The sequence below is a fragment of the Pipistrellus kuhlii genome, unplaced genomic scaffold (assembly GCF_014108245.1).
Source record: "Pipistrellus kuhlii isolate mPipKuh1 unplaced genomic scaffold, mPipKuh1.p scaffold_m20_p_5, whole genome shotgun sequence".
NCBI lineage: Eukaryota > Metazoa > Chordata > Mammalia > Chiroptera > Vespertilionidae > Pipistrellus > Pipistrellus kuhlii.
The window spans coordinates 19,049,751-19,067,830 of record NW_023425551.1 but is presented as its reverse complement, the minus strand read 5'-3'; the positions used below and the strand labels follow the sequence as shown (position 1 = coordinate 19,067,830).

Below are 18,080 nucleotides of genomic sequence, written 5' to 3'. Positions count from 1 at the left end.
GGGAGAATCCAAGATGGCTGCACAGGTAAACACCTAGCTGCAGCCGCACACAACAATTTCAATAAAATACAACTAAAATATAAAATGGACATTACCCAGAACTACAGAAAAGTTGACAGACTGGAAATTCTACAACGAGAAGCAAGGAGAAAACCAGAAGGAAGAGAGGAGGAGCTGTAAAAGCCCAAGGTACGGAGACACACGGCGCGCGTGCAGAAAGGACAGAGCTGGAGAGGAGGGAGGCTGAGTGCCTGGCTGGCGTTCCCTAGCACAGTGTTTTTCAACCTTTTTTGGACAAAGGCACACTTGTTTCATGAAAAAAATCACGAGGCACACCACCATTAGAAAATGTTAAAAAATTTAACTCTGTGCCTATATTGACTATATATAAAGTAATTCTCTTGAATAGGAATCAAATAAACACAAAGAAAGTATTTTATAATTACTTTATTATGAAATATTAAGTAAACAAAATAGTGAAAAATTATAAAATTCTTGTCTTGTCTGCACCTACGGCACACCAGGCAACATCTGGTTGAAAAACGCTGCCCTAGCGGGAAGGAGATAAAAGCTCCAACTGTGCTGGGCCCCAGTTCCGACTGCTCTGAACCCCAGTTCTAGGCCAGACCCCAGCGACCCAGGCTCACACAGAGGGAGCTGGGCTGTAATGAGGGACCCCGGGGGAGCAGTGAAAGGAGGTCCCGGAGGCGCGCACATTGTGTGCAGAGAAGGGACGGTTGGCTGTGCCACGGGATTGCCCTGGCAGGAAGAAGACAGGGGCTCCAGACTGCTCTGAACGCCACCTCCAACTCCACTTCCAACTGAACTGAACCCCAGTTCCGGGCTCATTGGGGGAGAGCCTAGACTGTTTGGTAGCTGGCAAAAATCGAGGGCACCTTTCTCTCAGAGGTGCTTGCAACGAGTACTGAAGGACCCTGAGACTCAGGAGCCGCATAGGGCGAAGCTGACGGAAGCCAAAGCTGTAGGCTCCACCCTGAAACCCCGCCCCATCAGGAAAGCTGCAAAAATGCGGAGAGGAAATAGATCACAAACAAAAGAAATGGAGGACAGAAAGCGACTGGATATAGAGTTCAAATCTACACTTATAAGGTTTTTCAAGAATTTTCTAGAAAAGATCGATAAGACCTATGAGGATATGAAAAGGGATCAACTAGAATTAATAAGGAATCAACAAGAAATGATAAGAGATCAACAAGAAATAAAGAATACATTGTCTGAAATAAAAAATATTATACAGAGTCCTAAAAACAGAATGGAAGATGTCAAGAATCAAGTCAAAGATTTGGAACATAAGAACCAGAAGACACTCCTCTGCAGAAGCAAGAAGGCAAGAGAATCCAGAAAATTGAAGATAATGTAAGAAACCTCTGGGACAACTTCAAGCGAACCAACATCAGAATTATGGGAGTCCCAGAAGATGAGAGAGAGTAAGATATCGAAAACATACTGAAAGAAATAGTGGCAGAAAACTTCCCCCACCTGCTGAAAGAATTAGACTTACAAGTCCAGGAAGCACACAGAACTCCAAACAAAAGGAATCCAAAGAGGACCACACCAAGACACATCATAATTAAAATTCCAAGAGCAAAAGACAAAGAGAGAATATTAAAAGCACCAAGAGCAAAACAGGTAGTTACCTATAAAGGAGCACCTATACAATTGTCAGCTGATTTCTCAACAGAAACCATGCAGGCCAGGTGGGAATGGCAAGAAATATTCAAGGTGATGAATAGTAAGAACCTACAGTCAAAGATAATCTATCCAGCAAAGCTATCACTCAGAATGGAAGGTCAGATAAAGAGCTTCACTAATAAAAAAAAAAGCTAAAGGAGTTCATCACCACCAAACCAGAATTATATGAATTGCTGAAGGGGGTTCGTTCGGAAGAGAAAGTAAATAAAGATAAAAATTATGAACAACAAATACGTAACTATCAACAAGTGAATCTAAAAACCAAGGAAATTTTTTTAAGAAATCTGATGAACAATATTAACTGTTGAATATAATAGAATCAGAGGTATGGAAGGGGAGTGAATTGACGATTCTTGGGGAAAAGGGGAGAGGGGGATGTGGGAAGAGCCTGAACATAAACTGTGCACCTATGGATGAGGACAATGGGGGGTGGGGAAAGGGCAGAGGGTGGGGTGGGAACCTGGAGGATGAGAGCAATGGGGGGAGGGGGGTAAAGGAACATTTGTAATATTATGAACAATAAAAATTTATTTAAAAAGAAATAGAGATGCGAGGGTGCTTACTGAAGATCTAAACACATGGTGATGAGGTTTGGGAATAATGCAAGAGCACTGTCGTGGGCTTTCCTTTTTTTTTTGAACCGGCTGTTTTTGCTGTTTGCAACATACAAAGGTAAAGTTTAATTAATTGAAGGCATAGGGTATCTGAACATCATCTGTTTAGCATACTTGCAGTATTAAAACAAATGTTATAAGAATAACCAAAGCTTTCCCATGGATGTTTTATTTCACATGCCTAAATTACATTATCAGGATTTTATCTAGCTGCTTCAGAAAATCTTCCTAAAGGCTTTTAAGTGGGCTTTTTTTTTTTTTTAAGTTTCTTGGTTATTTTCTTTTCTTGGCTCTTCGTGTTGCTTGTGCCACTTCTGTTTGGAAGGCAGAGCTTAATAACTACAGGATTAATAATTACAGCATGGGGCTGCTGAAGGCTTAGTGACTAATGCACTTTAGTGACTAATGTTTGTGACTTCGCACGTAGCTGTAGAAGGACTTTTCACTCTTCACCAGCTCCCGAAGTCTTTCTTGTGCCAGCTCATGAGGACAGTTATCTGTGGAAGTGGAACTGGATGCCTGTTGGCTGTCTCCAGTTCAGAAGTGGACTCTGTCTGTGGCATAGCCAACGCTTCCACAAGCTTGGTATCCTGAGCTCCCTGTTCTCATTTTTTGTAAAGGGCTGTGTTGTTGCCTTGACAACTCTGACTAGCTTTTCACAACCAGAATATGAAAAGCAGGTTTTAAATCTTCAGATTAGAAAACCATATTGGCAGAGGGAACTGTGCTCTTGGTTAAGACCACACCCTTTTAGGCTAAGCGAAATAAGCCAGTCAGAGAAAGACAGGTATCACATGACCTCACTCATATGTGGAATCTAATGAACAAAGTAAACTGATGAGCAAAATAGATCCAGAGATATAGAAGCATGGAACAGACTGATGAAACTCAGAGGGATGGGGGAGGTGGGTTCAGGAAGAGATTAACCAAAGAACCTATATGCATATATGCTTAACACATGAACACAATTTGTGTAGTGAAGGCCTGGGGGAAAGAGGGAAGGCGAGGGGGGAGGGAGGTCAGTGGGGGGAAAAAGGGAAATCTGTTAATACTTTCAACAATAAAGATTTAAAAGAGGAAAAAAATACTCTTTAGTTGAGGGTAGCATATATTTAGTTTTAAATCATGTTATTCTGAAAAAAAATGTGTAACTCCTGAGATTTCAAGTTTGACTAAATATTACCGTGTTACTTAAATCACAAATCATCTCCTGATATCCATAACCCTCTTAATAATCATTTTAATTCTTCACGGTCTTCTATTTCAGTGTTTTTAATTGTTTTCTGCTTCTGAAGATGCTACTTCTTCCCCAGGCGCACTGCTACCCATTGCTTATTCTTTCCCTCATAATCTTAAAACAATAGATAAGGTGCTCAAAAAGTCCTGCGGGATGCCGTCATCCCTCCTAGTCTGCCTTTGCATATCAGTGTGCTGGCAATTTTTTTTAATTTGGCCATCCTACTTCGTGTACCTCCATCCATGGTGGAAAACAGGAGAATGGGGCTGGGTCTGCAGGGCCATCTAGGTCCTCAGTATAATAATCTAATCCTCTATAATAAAAGGCTAATATGCAAATCGACCAAATGGTGGAACGACTGGTTGCTACAATATGCACCGTCCATCAAGGGGCAGACACTCAATGCAGGAGCTGCTCCCTACTGGTCAGTCCACTCCCACAGTGGGAGTGCCGCCCACTCAGAAATCCTGAGCTGAGCTTACAGCTGGTAAGCACAGTGGCAGTGGTGGCAGTGCTAAGGATGTCCAACTGATGGCTTAGGCCCGCTTGCCTAAGTCATCAGCTGAACATCCCACGAGGGCTCCCAGACTCCAAGAGGGTACAGGCTGGGCTGAGGGAACCCCCACAAGCACACAAACTTCGTGCACTGGACCTCTAGTGTTACATAATTACCCAGGAATTCTAGAGTACTAAATAAAAGGAATTAGCATAAAGAGGTAAAATAAGGTTATACGCTTAGGAAGGATTGGAAAAGAAAAGAACAGAATTATTAGTGTTGGGGACAAAGGACGGATGTTAATCAGGCATTCCCTGTTTAGTAGCAATTTAAAAAGAGACCTTTTTCTAGTTAAAGGTGCCTGAGTTGGTTTTCAAGACTTTAGTAAATTTATACATTGCTTTTTTCCCCCCTCAAGTGGGGAGATGTATTCTGAAGTGTCATAAAAAGATACATGGTATTTTAAATGTAATGTGCATTTTTCTAATAAGAGAAGTAATAAACATTGAGACATTTATTAAAGGATTAAAGTTGACTTTAAATCAGATGTCATCCCACCATCTATTTATACCTATGTTATATATATTCCATTATATATATACCATTTTTTATATATATTCTGGCCTTTGTAAACTCTACAAAGTGTGTGTATTTACACACTTGTATTATTGAATATTATAGTTTTACAACCTGTTTTCTTTCCACTTAGTGTCAGAAGCATTTTTGAAACATTCTCCTAAAATAGTTAAGATTGACATCCTGTCATTTGAGTTTTCTGTGGATTTTATGGGCAGATAAATGATGGTTTATTGTTTCAAGTGGCATTTTAGTGACTACTGCTGATGTTAAATATTTTTACATGTTTGTTAGCATATTTTTTTCCTTTTGTGAATTACATATCTATTTTTCTGCCGTTTCCTTATTGGGGTGTTTAATCTTTTTTTTTTTTTTTAATAAATAAAGGATACCAACTTTTTTATGGCCACACATGTTACCCATTTTAGCATTTGCAATTTAATATTGTTAGGGATTTTTGTTGTTTGTTCATTTAAATCTTTGTTGTTTTGAGAATGGTGATTTCAGAAATCTCCCTATTTTGAAACTGAATTGGAGACGGTGGTAGGGAGTTTAGTCCAATCCACGCTGAAATGGTTTTAAGGCCCAAGTGTGACCCCTCAGCGATAACCGCATACATTGTGAAGACCCTGCAAACTCTGCCACGGGGCCCCGGGCACTGTAGCCCCCAAGCTGGGCAGGATTAACCAGCTCAGATGCACTCAGCCTGCGGCGGCCAACTAGGTCAGTGGCTCTGACAGGCTGCGGGGCTATTTTTGTCCGTGTTTCTTCTGCTTATGAAAATTAGAATTGAGAAAAGCTACAGCTGCTTCCCATATGGTTGCTATTAGCGAAATGATGTGCAGAGGATTTAATCGGGGAGGGGAGGGAAGAAAAAAAATCAGAGTAAGTACACCCACGTGATCTATTAGAGAAGTAAAGGCTGCAAGGGAGACCACGAGCTATGACACCTGCACTGCTTCTGTTTCCCGGAGGCCGCTTCGTCTTCTGGTGACCTCTGACCTGTCCTGGTGATCGCCGAGGGTGGAGACTCCTGGCTGGTTATTGATTTTGCCTGCCTCCTGATGTATTACTTTATGAAGGATTAGAATGTAGTGTTTTCCCTTTTCTCTACCCTCCCAATAGAATCTCTCCCCCCCACCTCAATATACCTCTTAGCCTCTTGCATACTTTTATGATTTCCCATTGCCTTTGGTCCACTGAGCAGATAGCTGCTCAGTTTTTCCTACGTCCAGGATTTAGAGAGAGAATTTTCATTCGCCATCAGTTATCCTTGCTCTAAGAGTGGTTTGTTTAGCTATAGTAGTGAATAGGCTGTGATGGTTTATCACTCGTCTAATTGGTCCATTAGATGTGCTTGGTGTTTCACAGGGTTATAGGAAGAGGAAAAAAATGTTCATCCGCAACAGACTTGTGGAGCCCACTAATGGAGCGTAATATCTATTTTTGTCATCTGTAAAAAATGCATTATGGGTTCATATTTTAAAGAATAAAAAAGTCAGTGGGATTGAGCATTAACTCATCGAATTTAGTTTCCGACTATTAAGGCAATCAGGTGACTTCTAAATTTGATTTTCCCTAAATTTCCGATCAATATGCTTATCCCAGTACATTTAATCTACAAAGAGAATTTACTGCTACATTTGTGTCCATTTTATGAGCAATGTCCTGTTGAGCACTTAACTCATGCCTAGTGCAACTGAGGATCAGAACTGTAGTTTAATTTCAATAGTCGTGAGACCTGTGGATACTGTAGTGGATAGTACAGTCCTAGAGAGTAAATGACTTGCTTCATGTCACCTAGGTACTAGGGACAGAAACCAAATGGGACCCCTTTTGATAGTGCATTTTAGAGTAAATTAATTCCATCAACTTTATTCCATTCATAGTAGCTATGTGGAGCAACTAGGTCTCCATAGAATTCTTATTGAAGCTTAAAAGTTCCTATTTTATATGAACCGGTTTCTCTATTAGTAGCCCAAAGTTAACAGGGAATAGTAGAAGAAGAAAAAAGAAAAAAGAAAAAAGGTAACAGGTGACAAATTAGCAGATGTGAAGAGAGAGAAAATGCTGAAGGGCATGGCCTCTGCCACGTGTTCCCCTGTTAAGACAGTGCTCTGCGGACTTAAGGATAACAGTTGGGGCTCAGGTTGGAGCAGAGAGCTGATGAATCATCGCCTCTACAGCAGAGCAGTTGGAGGAGGCCTCTCAGACAAGCAGCTGGTCATTGAGATGCATGAGCATTAAAAAATGGAAGGGGTATACTCCTCAGTTTTCCTAAAGCTATTCTGTAGTCTAGTTTATAACTCAAGTCCCCTTACAAAATATGGGCCGTACTTCATATTCATTAGAGATTACTATGTAAGATACACTTTAAAAATTCTTATTTCCCCTTCATTCTCAGGGTTTCCATTTCCTTAATTCGGAATTATAAACAATCCTTTCTGCCTTCGTCTATATGCCAGTATTCTACATTGAAATAGTTGTGCTGTGCATGAAACCAAAATTGGACAGACACACCGAGGCCTTAAACTTGAGAAAAGGGAATGCTGGGGGATGTTGGAAATGTGCCTCTCTCTACGATAGTTACAGTGTCAGGTGATGCGTCATTGGTGGTACTCACTGCTCCACGCACCACACATAGACATCTCCTTGAGCCACTTGTCATATACAAAACCCTTCATTGTCGCCCCTCTCTTGTCAGCGTTCAGCTGTTTTTCTGGATGAATACAGCTCCAGTTAGTTCCAAACTGTCGTTCCCAAGGGAAGAATGGTGCTCTGTCTCCACACAGTCACCTCCTGCCTTTCCCTGCCTGTCTTCTCTGCTTGCCGTACCAGTCATTTCTCATCAGCGGGCAACTCTGGCCTGATGCTTCCAGGGCACTCGGAAGTGGGAAGTCACCCAGGCAGAGGGAGATGGAGCCTGCCACTCATTAGCTTCCACAGTTATTTTACTCGTTATATCTGATTTTTCTCATATTAAAATTGGCATGATAATAGAGTTTGTGAGATCAGACCAGTTCATACGTGTACAGGCCCTGAGAAGCATGTCTGACCTCTGACAGGCGATCCGTAAGGTTAGGTATGTCATTTCTGGGAGGAAGAATCTATAGTTCGGAAGGCAGAGTCTTCTTCCATTGGCCTTGTCTTTCCCATCTGTAAATCCCAGCTCTGCACACTGCTGATGGCAAGCCCCGATGGGCGCACAGCAGGGGAGGCGCTGGGGAGGCTTCCTGAGGAGCTGATGGAAAGTGGAGATAATATGGCTTTTGGAACCCAGCCAGACGAAGGGAGATGGTTCTTCAAGAGGCAGCACATACACAACCAATGGTGAGAGGAAAACTGAGTTCAGGGAAATTTGAGTCTAAAGAATATATAGATTCTGAAGGAGAGAATGAAAAGTTTTTTGTGTAGTTTTTTTGTTTGTTTGCTTTTGTTTTGCTAATAGGAGTTACTTTTTGTTTGTTTGATAAATTCATAGTTCCTGTCTTTGTTATGGTTAAATGAGCAACCAAGTAATTTAAGGTATCAGTCCTAACATGGTGCCCAACTGAACTTATGGGTGTGGAATTATGGAAATAAGTTAATATCTTGATAACATGCCTCAAAAATTCCCGAAACTAGTAGCCAACATGTTTCTTATGTTAGTGCTTATGCTGTTTCATGGATTTGGTTGTTTGATTGGACAGAATTAGAGAATTCTTCCACTTCTTCAGACATTTAGGTGGTATCTGAGTACATTACAGCTACTGTACCAAACATGAGCCCAGGGGGCACGTTGGGCATGGTTATGACCTCCAGGCACAGCTTTGAGAACATTGAAGGCCTTTCCTGCAGAGTCAATCCCACACCGCTCTGAGCCACCACATTAAGGTCTGCTCAGAACAGCACCGAGCAGTGCAGCAGTTGAAAGCACTTGTATTCTAAGTGTCTGTGTTTATATCCCCCACTCCAGCTCTGCTTGGGGAACAAGCTCACCATGGATTTGGAGACACTAGGGCTGTGATTTTTGTTTGTTTCTTGACAAGGAAAAATTTTGTCTCCCAAGGCTGCATTTGGCAATGTCTGAAAACAATTTTTAAAATATATTTTATTGTTTTTTTTGTTTTGTTTTTTTTACAGAGAGAGGAAGGGAGAGGGATAGAAAGTTGGGAGAGGCATAGAGAGTTAGAATCATTGATGAGAGAGAAACATCGATCAGCTGCCTCCTGCACACCTGCTACTGGGGATGTGCCCGCAACCAAGGTACATGGCCTTGGCTGGAATCGAACCTGGGGTCTTTCAGTCCACAGACCAAAACTCTATCCACTGAGCCAAACCAGACTGGGCTGAAGACGTTTTTTGATGGACTCAGTTTGAGGAGGAGTGTGTGGCCATGGTGCCATTAGATGTGGCAGGTGAGGCCAGGGATGCTGCTGAACTTCCTAGAACGCACAGGACAGCGTCCTCGCACTCCCTTGCCACCCCCAGTAGACAGTCATCACATCTAAAATGTCAGTAGTACCATGTTGGAAACACAGCACTGGAGACAGTGTCTATATTTATACAGACTATATTTGAAAATAAAAGCAACTAGTTAAGGGGGGTGATGGTACTTAGGCAGCTGTGATGCTGGAACCCTGGAGGGGTTGGGTTGGTACTAGACTACACCTGACATTCCACTGGCTCCTAGTAAGCAGTCTATAGTTCCGAGGGCACTAAAAAAAAACCTCATTGCTAAGTCCAGTAAGCGCTTGACCTTCCTACATCTTAGATAGCCTGTGTCCTTTACTGGTTCAAGTCCCACCACTCAGAGAGGCTTGAAAGGAGTTTTTTGTGGTTTTTTTTTTCCTTTTAAACATTGCATCTCCTTTTCCAAAGCAGGCCCATTGCTCACCCAAACTAATTTAGGTTGATTGGTTTTAATCAAAGTACTCTGGCCCCTGTGTCACATGTTTTTAAATTTGATAAGGGCACAGCGAGGACTTGACATTATCCTTTTTGCATTCCCTCTCTATGTTTGCTCCTAGACAAGAAGTCCTTTTAAAGACAAGCCTAAGTCATGATAGAAATGTCGAACTCAGTTTAAAATGCAATTTATCATGGGCTGGGGGAAAAACCAAATTCTGTGGATCTATATTTAATTTATCTAGAAATAATTTCTAAAACATTTACGTTTATATTCATTTATTCTTCCTCTCCTCCTTTAAGACCTTCAGAATTTTCAACCCTTGCTATAGCAAGTCAATCTTCTGGACCTTTCGAAGGGCAGTGAAACTTCATTTCATGCATTTTCTTTTTCTACAGCCCTCTGTCTGTTCTCAGTGAAGGGAGAAAAAGAACAAAGGTCTCTCTGCTTGACTAATTCTTAATGGTCACCCTGTTCAGATGCTTTTGGTGTGGGAACAAACTCGGCCATAATCTTTAGGGTTTTAAATGTCATTTTTAATACATCAGGAATGAAAGGCAGAAGGGTCTGGGAACAGAGCAAATAACATTTAGATGATTTTGGTAAGCAATTATGTTTTTTAATATAGGTTTAAATGCACATTCTGTTTGGGGTCCCAGCCGAGTTTGAGTTGCTGAGATCAAACTGATGTTTAGCAACCATTTCTTAACCAGGAATGGCCTCCTCTGCTCCCAGCCCACACCCATTTGAGCTTCACTGGCTCTTTTGAACAGAAGCCTTTCTCGGTTTTTGCTTGGTTCAGTGAACAAGGTTACTGTTTAAAAAACAGTGGCTGTAGAGTTGCACGTCTCGTCACCCTTTGCCTGTCTCCCCTGAGTGTGCCTTGAGCTGTGTAAGAGATAATCCTTAGGTCTATTAAATGGCCCCGTCTCTGGTTCTTTGGTCTTTGCCTGGCTGAGGATCCCAAAGCAAGAGGAAGACATGCAGATATGTTGCAGAATAATCAAGAAAGAAAGATTTTAGGATGGAAGACACTAAGCTGGACTGTAAGTTCTTGGGTTCAGAATGTGTTTTGGAACTCTTAATAAGGGGATGCAGGAATTGTTTTGACAAATTAACACTTTCAACAGGTGCAAAGAAGGAAATCTTTTAATAGATCCTTTTGTGTGTTTTTTGGGGGGAAACCTTATTGGTTCTAATGTTCTTAGAAAAAGGAGTGGAAATTTTAATGAAATGAATCACTCTATTATGTTCTAGAGATAATGGATTTATATTTTGTCTTTATTGTCTGGGAGCCTCTATAAAAATTAAAGGCAAGCCACTGTTGTTCTCCATTTTCCATGTTCCCACCTTTTTTCTTTTGGCAAAAAAAGAAAGAAAGAAAATTCTCATAAACTCTGAGGGTCTTCTTAAAGGACTGGATTGAGGCAGTAGCAAGCTACACGCATAATTATGCTGCTGTCCAAAGAAAAGTTTAGAACATAGTTTATTGATGATTTTTTAATGCTCCTAATGTTGGTATCTGGGTCAGATTAGGAAGATTTTGAAAGATGATTGCTTTCCTATGTAGAAGGATGTCTGTGGGGAGCTCTTTTTTAACTATGCTCACCAAATGCTTCCACTTTCAGAGCATGTAAAAAATTCAATCACATTGGGCTTTACCGAGAAAACTATGGTCATCGAAATCCTATGTGCTTCATTTTGGAGGAGTATTTTTAACCACCTTTTAAGCATAACAAAGCTGCTTTATTTGCTAAATAACTTGCCCTTTTAAAATATCATATATCTTCATTTTCATAGATAATATTTTCAAATTTCAGAATAAAAACACATCTGATCTAGGAAAGAAATATGTCCTATATAATGTCAGTATCCAGTAACCATTAGGAGATGGCTTTTGGTGTCAATAAGTGGCTTGCTTCTGGAATGATTATAAAACATAAAGTCAGAGTGGCATGTTAGAAACATTCCTGGAACTGGATCTGAGTCTGCCTTTTAGCTCTGACCCTGGTCTGTGCTTTAGACAAGTTATTTATACTCTGTAAGTGTGTCAGTGCCATCACCGTGCAATGGGAATAATCTCTCTCTGTAGGGCTGTGTACACATTAGAGAAGAGGTGAAGTGTCTCACCTAATGCCTGGTTTCCAGGTGTTTTGATGTGTATTTGTTCAGATAAGTCACTCTCAAATTCATTTTGTACTTAATGAGTCCGTTTTACGGAGACGTATCTTTCTATGCAGAAAGCATATTTACACACAGTATTAAAGTATTAGCATGAAACAGTTGCATAATAAGCCCTGGATTCATAATAACTTATTTAAATGTGCTAAAATATGATTGCTTGAGTTGACTAAATTATGAGTGATTCAGTAAGAAAATTGGGTAAATGTCCAATAGATAAATTTTAAAGAGAGGGGAAATATTTTTTTTTAAATCCAGATAATTAATCAGAAATTCTTAGGTAAGTGGTTTAAAAATACTAAATTTTTCTAAGATGCTGGATTATGGTTTACTTGCCCAGTGTTCCTCTTTTAATTTGGTATATATCAATAGTAGACCTTGGATAAGTAGGAAACATGGAGGCTTATTGTTTCCATAAATTAAAATTTAATGTAAAACCATGACTTTTGGGGTGGCGAGGACAGGGGGGAGCTGTGTCTATGCACTTCTCATGGCACCCTCTCATTCAGGAAAGTCCATACAGCTGCGGGGGCAGACCCTGTTTTCCCATCAAGCTGCTCTGCAGGAACTGCAATAAGATTTAAGAGTAATCTCCTCCTCCCCCTATCCCCAAAGTCCCAGAAGATCTGCTTTCTATCCTTATTTAGCCTATTCCCACCTTAGCAGTTACCACTCCCGAATGCAATAGTGTTTGTCATCTGTTTCCTCACACTAGAATGTCCGCTTGATGAGGCCAAGAAATTTTGGCTATTTTGTTCACTGCAGGGTCCCAAGCGCCTACTGTATTGCCTGGCAACCAGTAGGCGCCTCATCGATCAGTCACATTAATGAATCAATATCTAGTCTTCAGTAGGGCAACAAAGCCACACCTACTCTCTTTATAAAACACACAAGATAACAGAAACAGGAATATGGTTTTATGTAAAACCAAGGATCTTACTGCAGTAGAGCATGATAATTTTTTTTTAATGGTTGACAAAGCACTAATGATTTGTTTCAACTTTTGGAAAAAATAAAAAAAGTCAGCAGGAAATGTTTCTATTTCCTGTGACAGATGATTAACCATGTGCCTAGCAGAACAGAAAACCAAAAAGTGGACTTCCTTGGTGAAAAATAATTACATGAAGGACTCTAGAAAATGTAACTCTGTGGTGAAATGCCAGATCCCAGGCCACAAGAGATCCCTCCTCCTCTGAGCCCCGGACGAGGTCAGAATTCTGCTCAGAAGGGGCAGCCCTTTCCACACACACAGTGAAAACCACACAGCCAGGCAAACCCAAGCTTCTTTACCGGGAATTTTATGTTGGCATATTTTTCTAGAAGCTAAACATTTTGTTAAATCACCCACAAAACACTAATGATTCTCAGTCTTACATACAATCTATACCTTTATCAAGAATGTTTTAGAGTAAAAAAGCAGATTTCCACGCAGCTCAAACACTGTGTGACTACAAGCAAATCCTTTAACCTCTCTGAACTCCATCCCTCTCCTATAAGATGACAATAGTCATACCTGTCAACTCAAAAAAAAAAAAAAAAAAAAAAAAAGAGAGAGAGAGATGGTCTTTTAACCCATATAGCAAATTATAGCCTTACTCAAAACTAAAAAATAATGCAAGTTCTTTCCTTAAATGATCATTTTTTTTTTTTTTTTTTAAGGAAGGGAGAGAGATAGAGAGCCAGAAACGTCGATAAGAGAAACACCAGCCAGCTGCCTCCTGCACACCCCCCACCGGGGATGTGCTCACAACCAAAGTACATGCCCTTGACCGGAATCGAACCTGGGACCTTTCAGTCCACAGACCAACGCTCTACCACTGAGCCAAACTGGTTTTGGCCCTTAAATGATCATTTAAAGGCTTTATGGCTTTAAATACATTATATGTTTGTCAAAATATCATTAACAGAGGGTGGGGTAGGGACAGAAACCAAGAGTAAAAAGACTACAGACATTTGTAAAGCCATGTTTAGAAAAACAATTTTTTTAGAAAATACTGTAGCATAGTGGTTAAGATGCTAGGTTTTAAAGTCAAATCGATGTGGATTTTATTCACGATTTAGACATTAACCTTAGACAAATTACTTAACTTGTCGAGCCTTGGCTTTCATCTCTGTGTAGTGGGAAGGATATTGCTTAGCATGCAGACTCACTATGAAGACTATATGAATGAGACAAAGTGTTTAGCACATCTGGTACAGTCGGAACATAATAGATGTTCAGTAAATGACCAACATGCTGTGGATATTAATTCTCTATACATATGATTCGGTATATGATTTGCTTTTTAAATGATACAAAATCAAACTTCTAAAAATATATTAATTGGCCACTTTTACTCTGAATAAAAATCTGGTAGAAATTTCTCTAGGGAAAGTGCTTCTCTCTCTGATGTTCCATAATTTTTACTTTTCTGAGCCTGATGATAACTTAGATTGGGTGATCTTTGATATAAGCATCAATGCAATTAAACTTTTCAGTACCATCATTCACTTGCCTAAACCTCCTGAGAGCTCAAAATATCTTAGGTTGAATGGAGTAACTACCTCCTCTAGAACAAAATGCACATATTCAGAAGGAAAGAGCACTGGCAGGGGCTTATCAAGGACAGAAGTGAAAAATTCTCTTTCTACAATAGGAAATGTGTGCTGCAAGTGAATCTTCTACACTGTCCAGCCAGAGTTGCTCAAATTCAGAGATAAAAATCTGTTGGATATGTTCTAGAAATAAAATGAAAGAACAGAGGCAAACTTCAATCAATAAGAAGGGCATTATGGTAGTAACATATTGTCACAAAACCTAAATATTTTGTTAATTTCAATTTCCAAGATTTACCACTTATCACTTAAGATGCAAACCACGCATTGAAAGCCACCAGTCCTCAGTCCATTTCACTGAGTCATTCACAATGTCTGGTGAATATTGTCTGAACCGAAATTTGCAAGCGTTGGTATACTATCTTGACATTATACTTTGTTTTTCTTATCAGAACCTCAAGGTGACATGAGTAAATAACTTGCAATTGAACTAGAGGCCAGTTTCAAAATCTAGGTTAAGTTTTTAATACATGAGAATCATTCTTAATTAGAAGGCACTATTCTACAATACCTATTCTATTTAAAAAGATAGCTCCATAATCCATTTCTGGATCATAATCTGTTATATTATACAAATTTTTCTTGGTATCTTATCGCAGACAGAATGAAATAACATTGCCTAAATAGCAAGTGCATGTGATGGAGAACCAAGAGGGTAAAAGTTAATATTTAAGCTTTCCACTTGCTTGATCTAAGATTAACAATGCGGAGTTTTCATGGTTTTTTGTAACACAAGAGTTACAAAAGTACTGAGTCAAAGTTTAACATTTTTTAAAGACTTCTTGCTTTGAATATTTGAATTTTGTATTTTGCTTCTGATAACCAAAATACATAACTTAAATATGGAAGCATTTAAGTATGATGCTTTTATAATTCAGGGCTATCAATACTAGTCAATAGTCATGGTCTAAGTGTGTCATTCAGGAATTTTAGTTGGATTCAGATTAGCTGAAAACATCAAGAACTAAGCGAAGCTGTTTACATACATGAGTATATCAATACATATGGGAGAGTTTTCTTAGTTATCAAATATGTGGAGTTTGGCATATTTGTAAAACATTCTTAAATATATTCTTAAATAGTTATGTATTTTCTTAAATATCCTTAAAGGTGTACAGTTTGTGTTAGAAATAAGATGGGGTCTTTAAACTAAGGTAACTGTTGTGTCGGGTTTTTTTTTTTTTCCTGTTGTTTTCTTAAAATATGTTTTTATGGATTTCAGAGAGGTAGAGACAGAGAAAAACATCACTGATGAGAGAGAATCATTGATCATCTGCTTCAGGCACTCCCCCCACTGGGAATCTAGCTCACAACCAGGGCATGTGGGTGGGGAAACAGAGAAAGTTTCACCCACCAACTCTGCATGGGTTGGTTCTTCTTGGACTCTGTGGACATACCGCCCCCAGGCGACGCACATATGCTCCATATGGACAATAAAGAATAAGATTTTTTTTAATTAATTCACCAGAATTTATCTCATAGAAAAGAGGTGAGAATCCTGATGGCTAAAATAATCATAATAATAAAACAATTTTTCTCCTGTTTGGGGAAGGAAGTCTCTTTATTTCTACATCCATTTAGTTGCAGGAAGAGCCTCTCACTAATTCCGGAAAGTAATTAGGTCGCCTGCCCACTTCCAGACTGCCCATTCACTCCTTGGACACTGGCTGGATAGTTCAGAAGCTATATCATGACACATTCAAATCAAGGAATTTTAGGACTATCACCATCAGCTAGTTTACATTTGGGAAGAATCTTAAGCAGTGCATTCAAAAACTCTAAAGTAGCTTTGATTTATTATAAATTAATGACATAGGATGTTCATTAATTATTAAGCTTTGTTGAAATTTGCTGAATGTCGTGCACAGATATTGCAGCCAATAGCTGTCAACAGAATGATTTGAAATTATTCCCATGAGAAAAATAGAAAGGTTTTTGCCTCCATGCATTTGCAGTTGCTTGCTGGTTTTGTAGTAACTTTCAAAAAAATGGGATATTGATTGATGCTATTTAGTTCTCCCCTTCCGAGAAAATTTAGCCACTTTGGGGGAAGGGGGAGAGAATGTCGTATATCCCAAAATAAGCCTCTCTTAAAAATAAGAATTTAATCAAGATACTGATTTTTACACTGAAGTATTAAAATCTTAATATTTTAGTAGGATAGGTTCAGTGTTCCATGGTGGGAATTACATTCCATTAAAAAAAATCTGCATTTATGATGTGGTAGGGGTGAAATTGTTATTTAAAAACAAATTAAATGAACAAATCTCCTTGGAAATAAGTATTGAGTTCTAAGTTGTTTTCGTTGTACTGTTTTTCTTCCTAGAGTTGTGTCCTGAATTGTGTTGGTGAGAACCAAAGGCTTAACGGAAGTCCCCACTGGTTTTAAATAGCATGTATTCAGGCTCCTGTGTTCCATATTCACCATAGAAAGTTCTTTTCTTTCAGAGTTCTTATCCCAGTTTATGATGTAACCTTCATCAGTGGTCCTTTGGTGGATGCCTATGGCCTTAAGTTCCATGTGGGCAGGCTGGTGCCTGCTCCCACCCACCATTGTATCCCCAGGGCATAAGCACTCAGTACAGTGGGCAGTTGGAAAGGATGGATGAAGGATTGTTTCATTAATTTTTTTTTCATCCTTGCCCAAAATATGTTTTTTATTGATTTTTAGAGAGAGAGAAGCATAATGTGAGAGAGAAACATCTATCGGTTAACTCCCATCTGGGTATCAGACCCACAACCTAGGTACATGCTCTCACCTGGAATCGAACCCACAACCTTAACGAGAGGGTGCTTCACCTGAACCACCGGGCAAGGCGAGGATTCTTAGTCATGAAGCCTCTTTAAAGATAATAAAATATTAATAGCTGTGTTTTTCCTTCTCAACAACTGATTGAAAGGATCATTTTATCACTTTTCCTTCTGTATCTTGGATCTGTCAGACCTTGCTATAACTCCGTTTTGTAGGATGGGAATGCTTGATGAGAATTCATTGTTCTTGAACCATCACAGCCTTGTGAAAGGATGGACTCTCATCGCAGATACAAAGGTTTAAATAACAGTGTTGTCAAGTGGACCGTATTGCAGTGAAGCTCATGTGTTTCTCAGTGTAGGGGAGGGAAACTGTTCCTTTCTTCCCTCCTAGGTTTTTGCAGCTGGTCTAATAATTGAATTGACACAAGACAGATTAACAGGAGAAAAAAGGACAAATTTAATTTGTGCACACAGAGGTCTGGGATCTAAGGAGTTGCTGGAGCAGGCTGTTTGTATACCATTTAGACAAAGAAACAAATTTATTTAAAGAACTGACATGACAAAGAAACTTGGGCTTGGGCACTAATTGTGAAGAAACTAAACAGGGTTTGTTTACACAGCCTTCACAGCCTTGAATTTTCTCTCTCTGCTGATAAGGATGCCTCTCTACTTCCCTGAGCTGGGAGGGTACTTTTCACACAATACTTATTTCCTGCTTTCAGGCAGATGAAAGAGGGTCCGAGTGTCCTTGCACCCGCTGTTTCCTGAGTTACTTTACTTCAAAATAATCAGTACACCAAAATGGAACATTTTGGGGTTGCCTTCCTTGAACCCCATCACCAGCACAGATCCCAGAGCATGCTTATATAAGTCCCAGAATCTGCATATTCTTTCAGAAGTCTTGAAATAGCTTATTTCTAATTGCTCGGACTTCCTTGGTTTTTTATGTTTATTTTATTTTTTTATTGTATTTTAGCACAGCAACATATGAAGGTTATTACTTTTAAAAGTTTTGAGGGAAAACTT

The 18,080-nt window shown here is 39.6% G+C and overlaps 1 protein-coding gene across 13 annotated transcripts in view; it reads left to right on the top strand.

Annotated features, from left to right (window-relative positions):
- MAP7 (microtubule associated protein 7) overlaps positions 1 to 18,080 on the top strand; it is a 134,344-nt gene that overhangs the window by 43,822 nt on the left and 72,442 nt on the right. Inside the window, exon 1 of one of the 13 annotated variants that reach the window (XM_045573410.1) lies at positions 14,934 to 14,955. The exons of the other annotated variants lie outside the window; for them this stretch is intronic. Coding sequence (XP_045429366.1) covers positions 14,940 to 14,955 — 16 coding nt within the window. The 5' untranslated portion in view covers positions 14,934 to 14,939. Of the gene's footprint in view, positions 1 to 14,933; positions 14,956 to 18,080 lie in introns of those variants that run through there. 13 annotated transcript variants of the gene reach the window in all.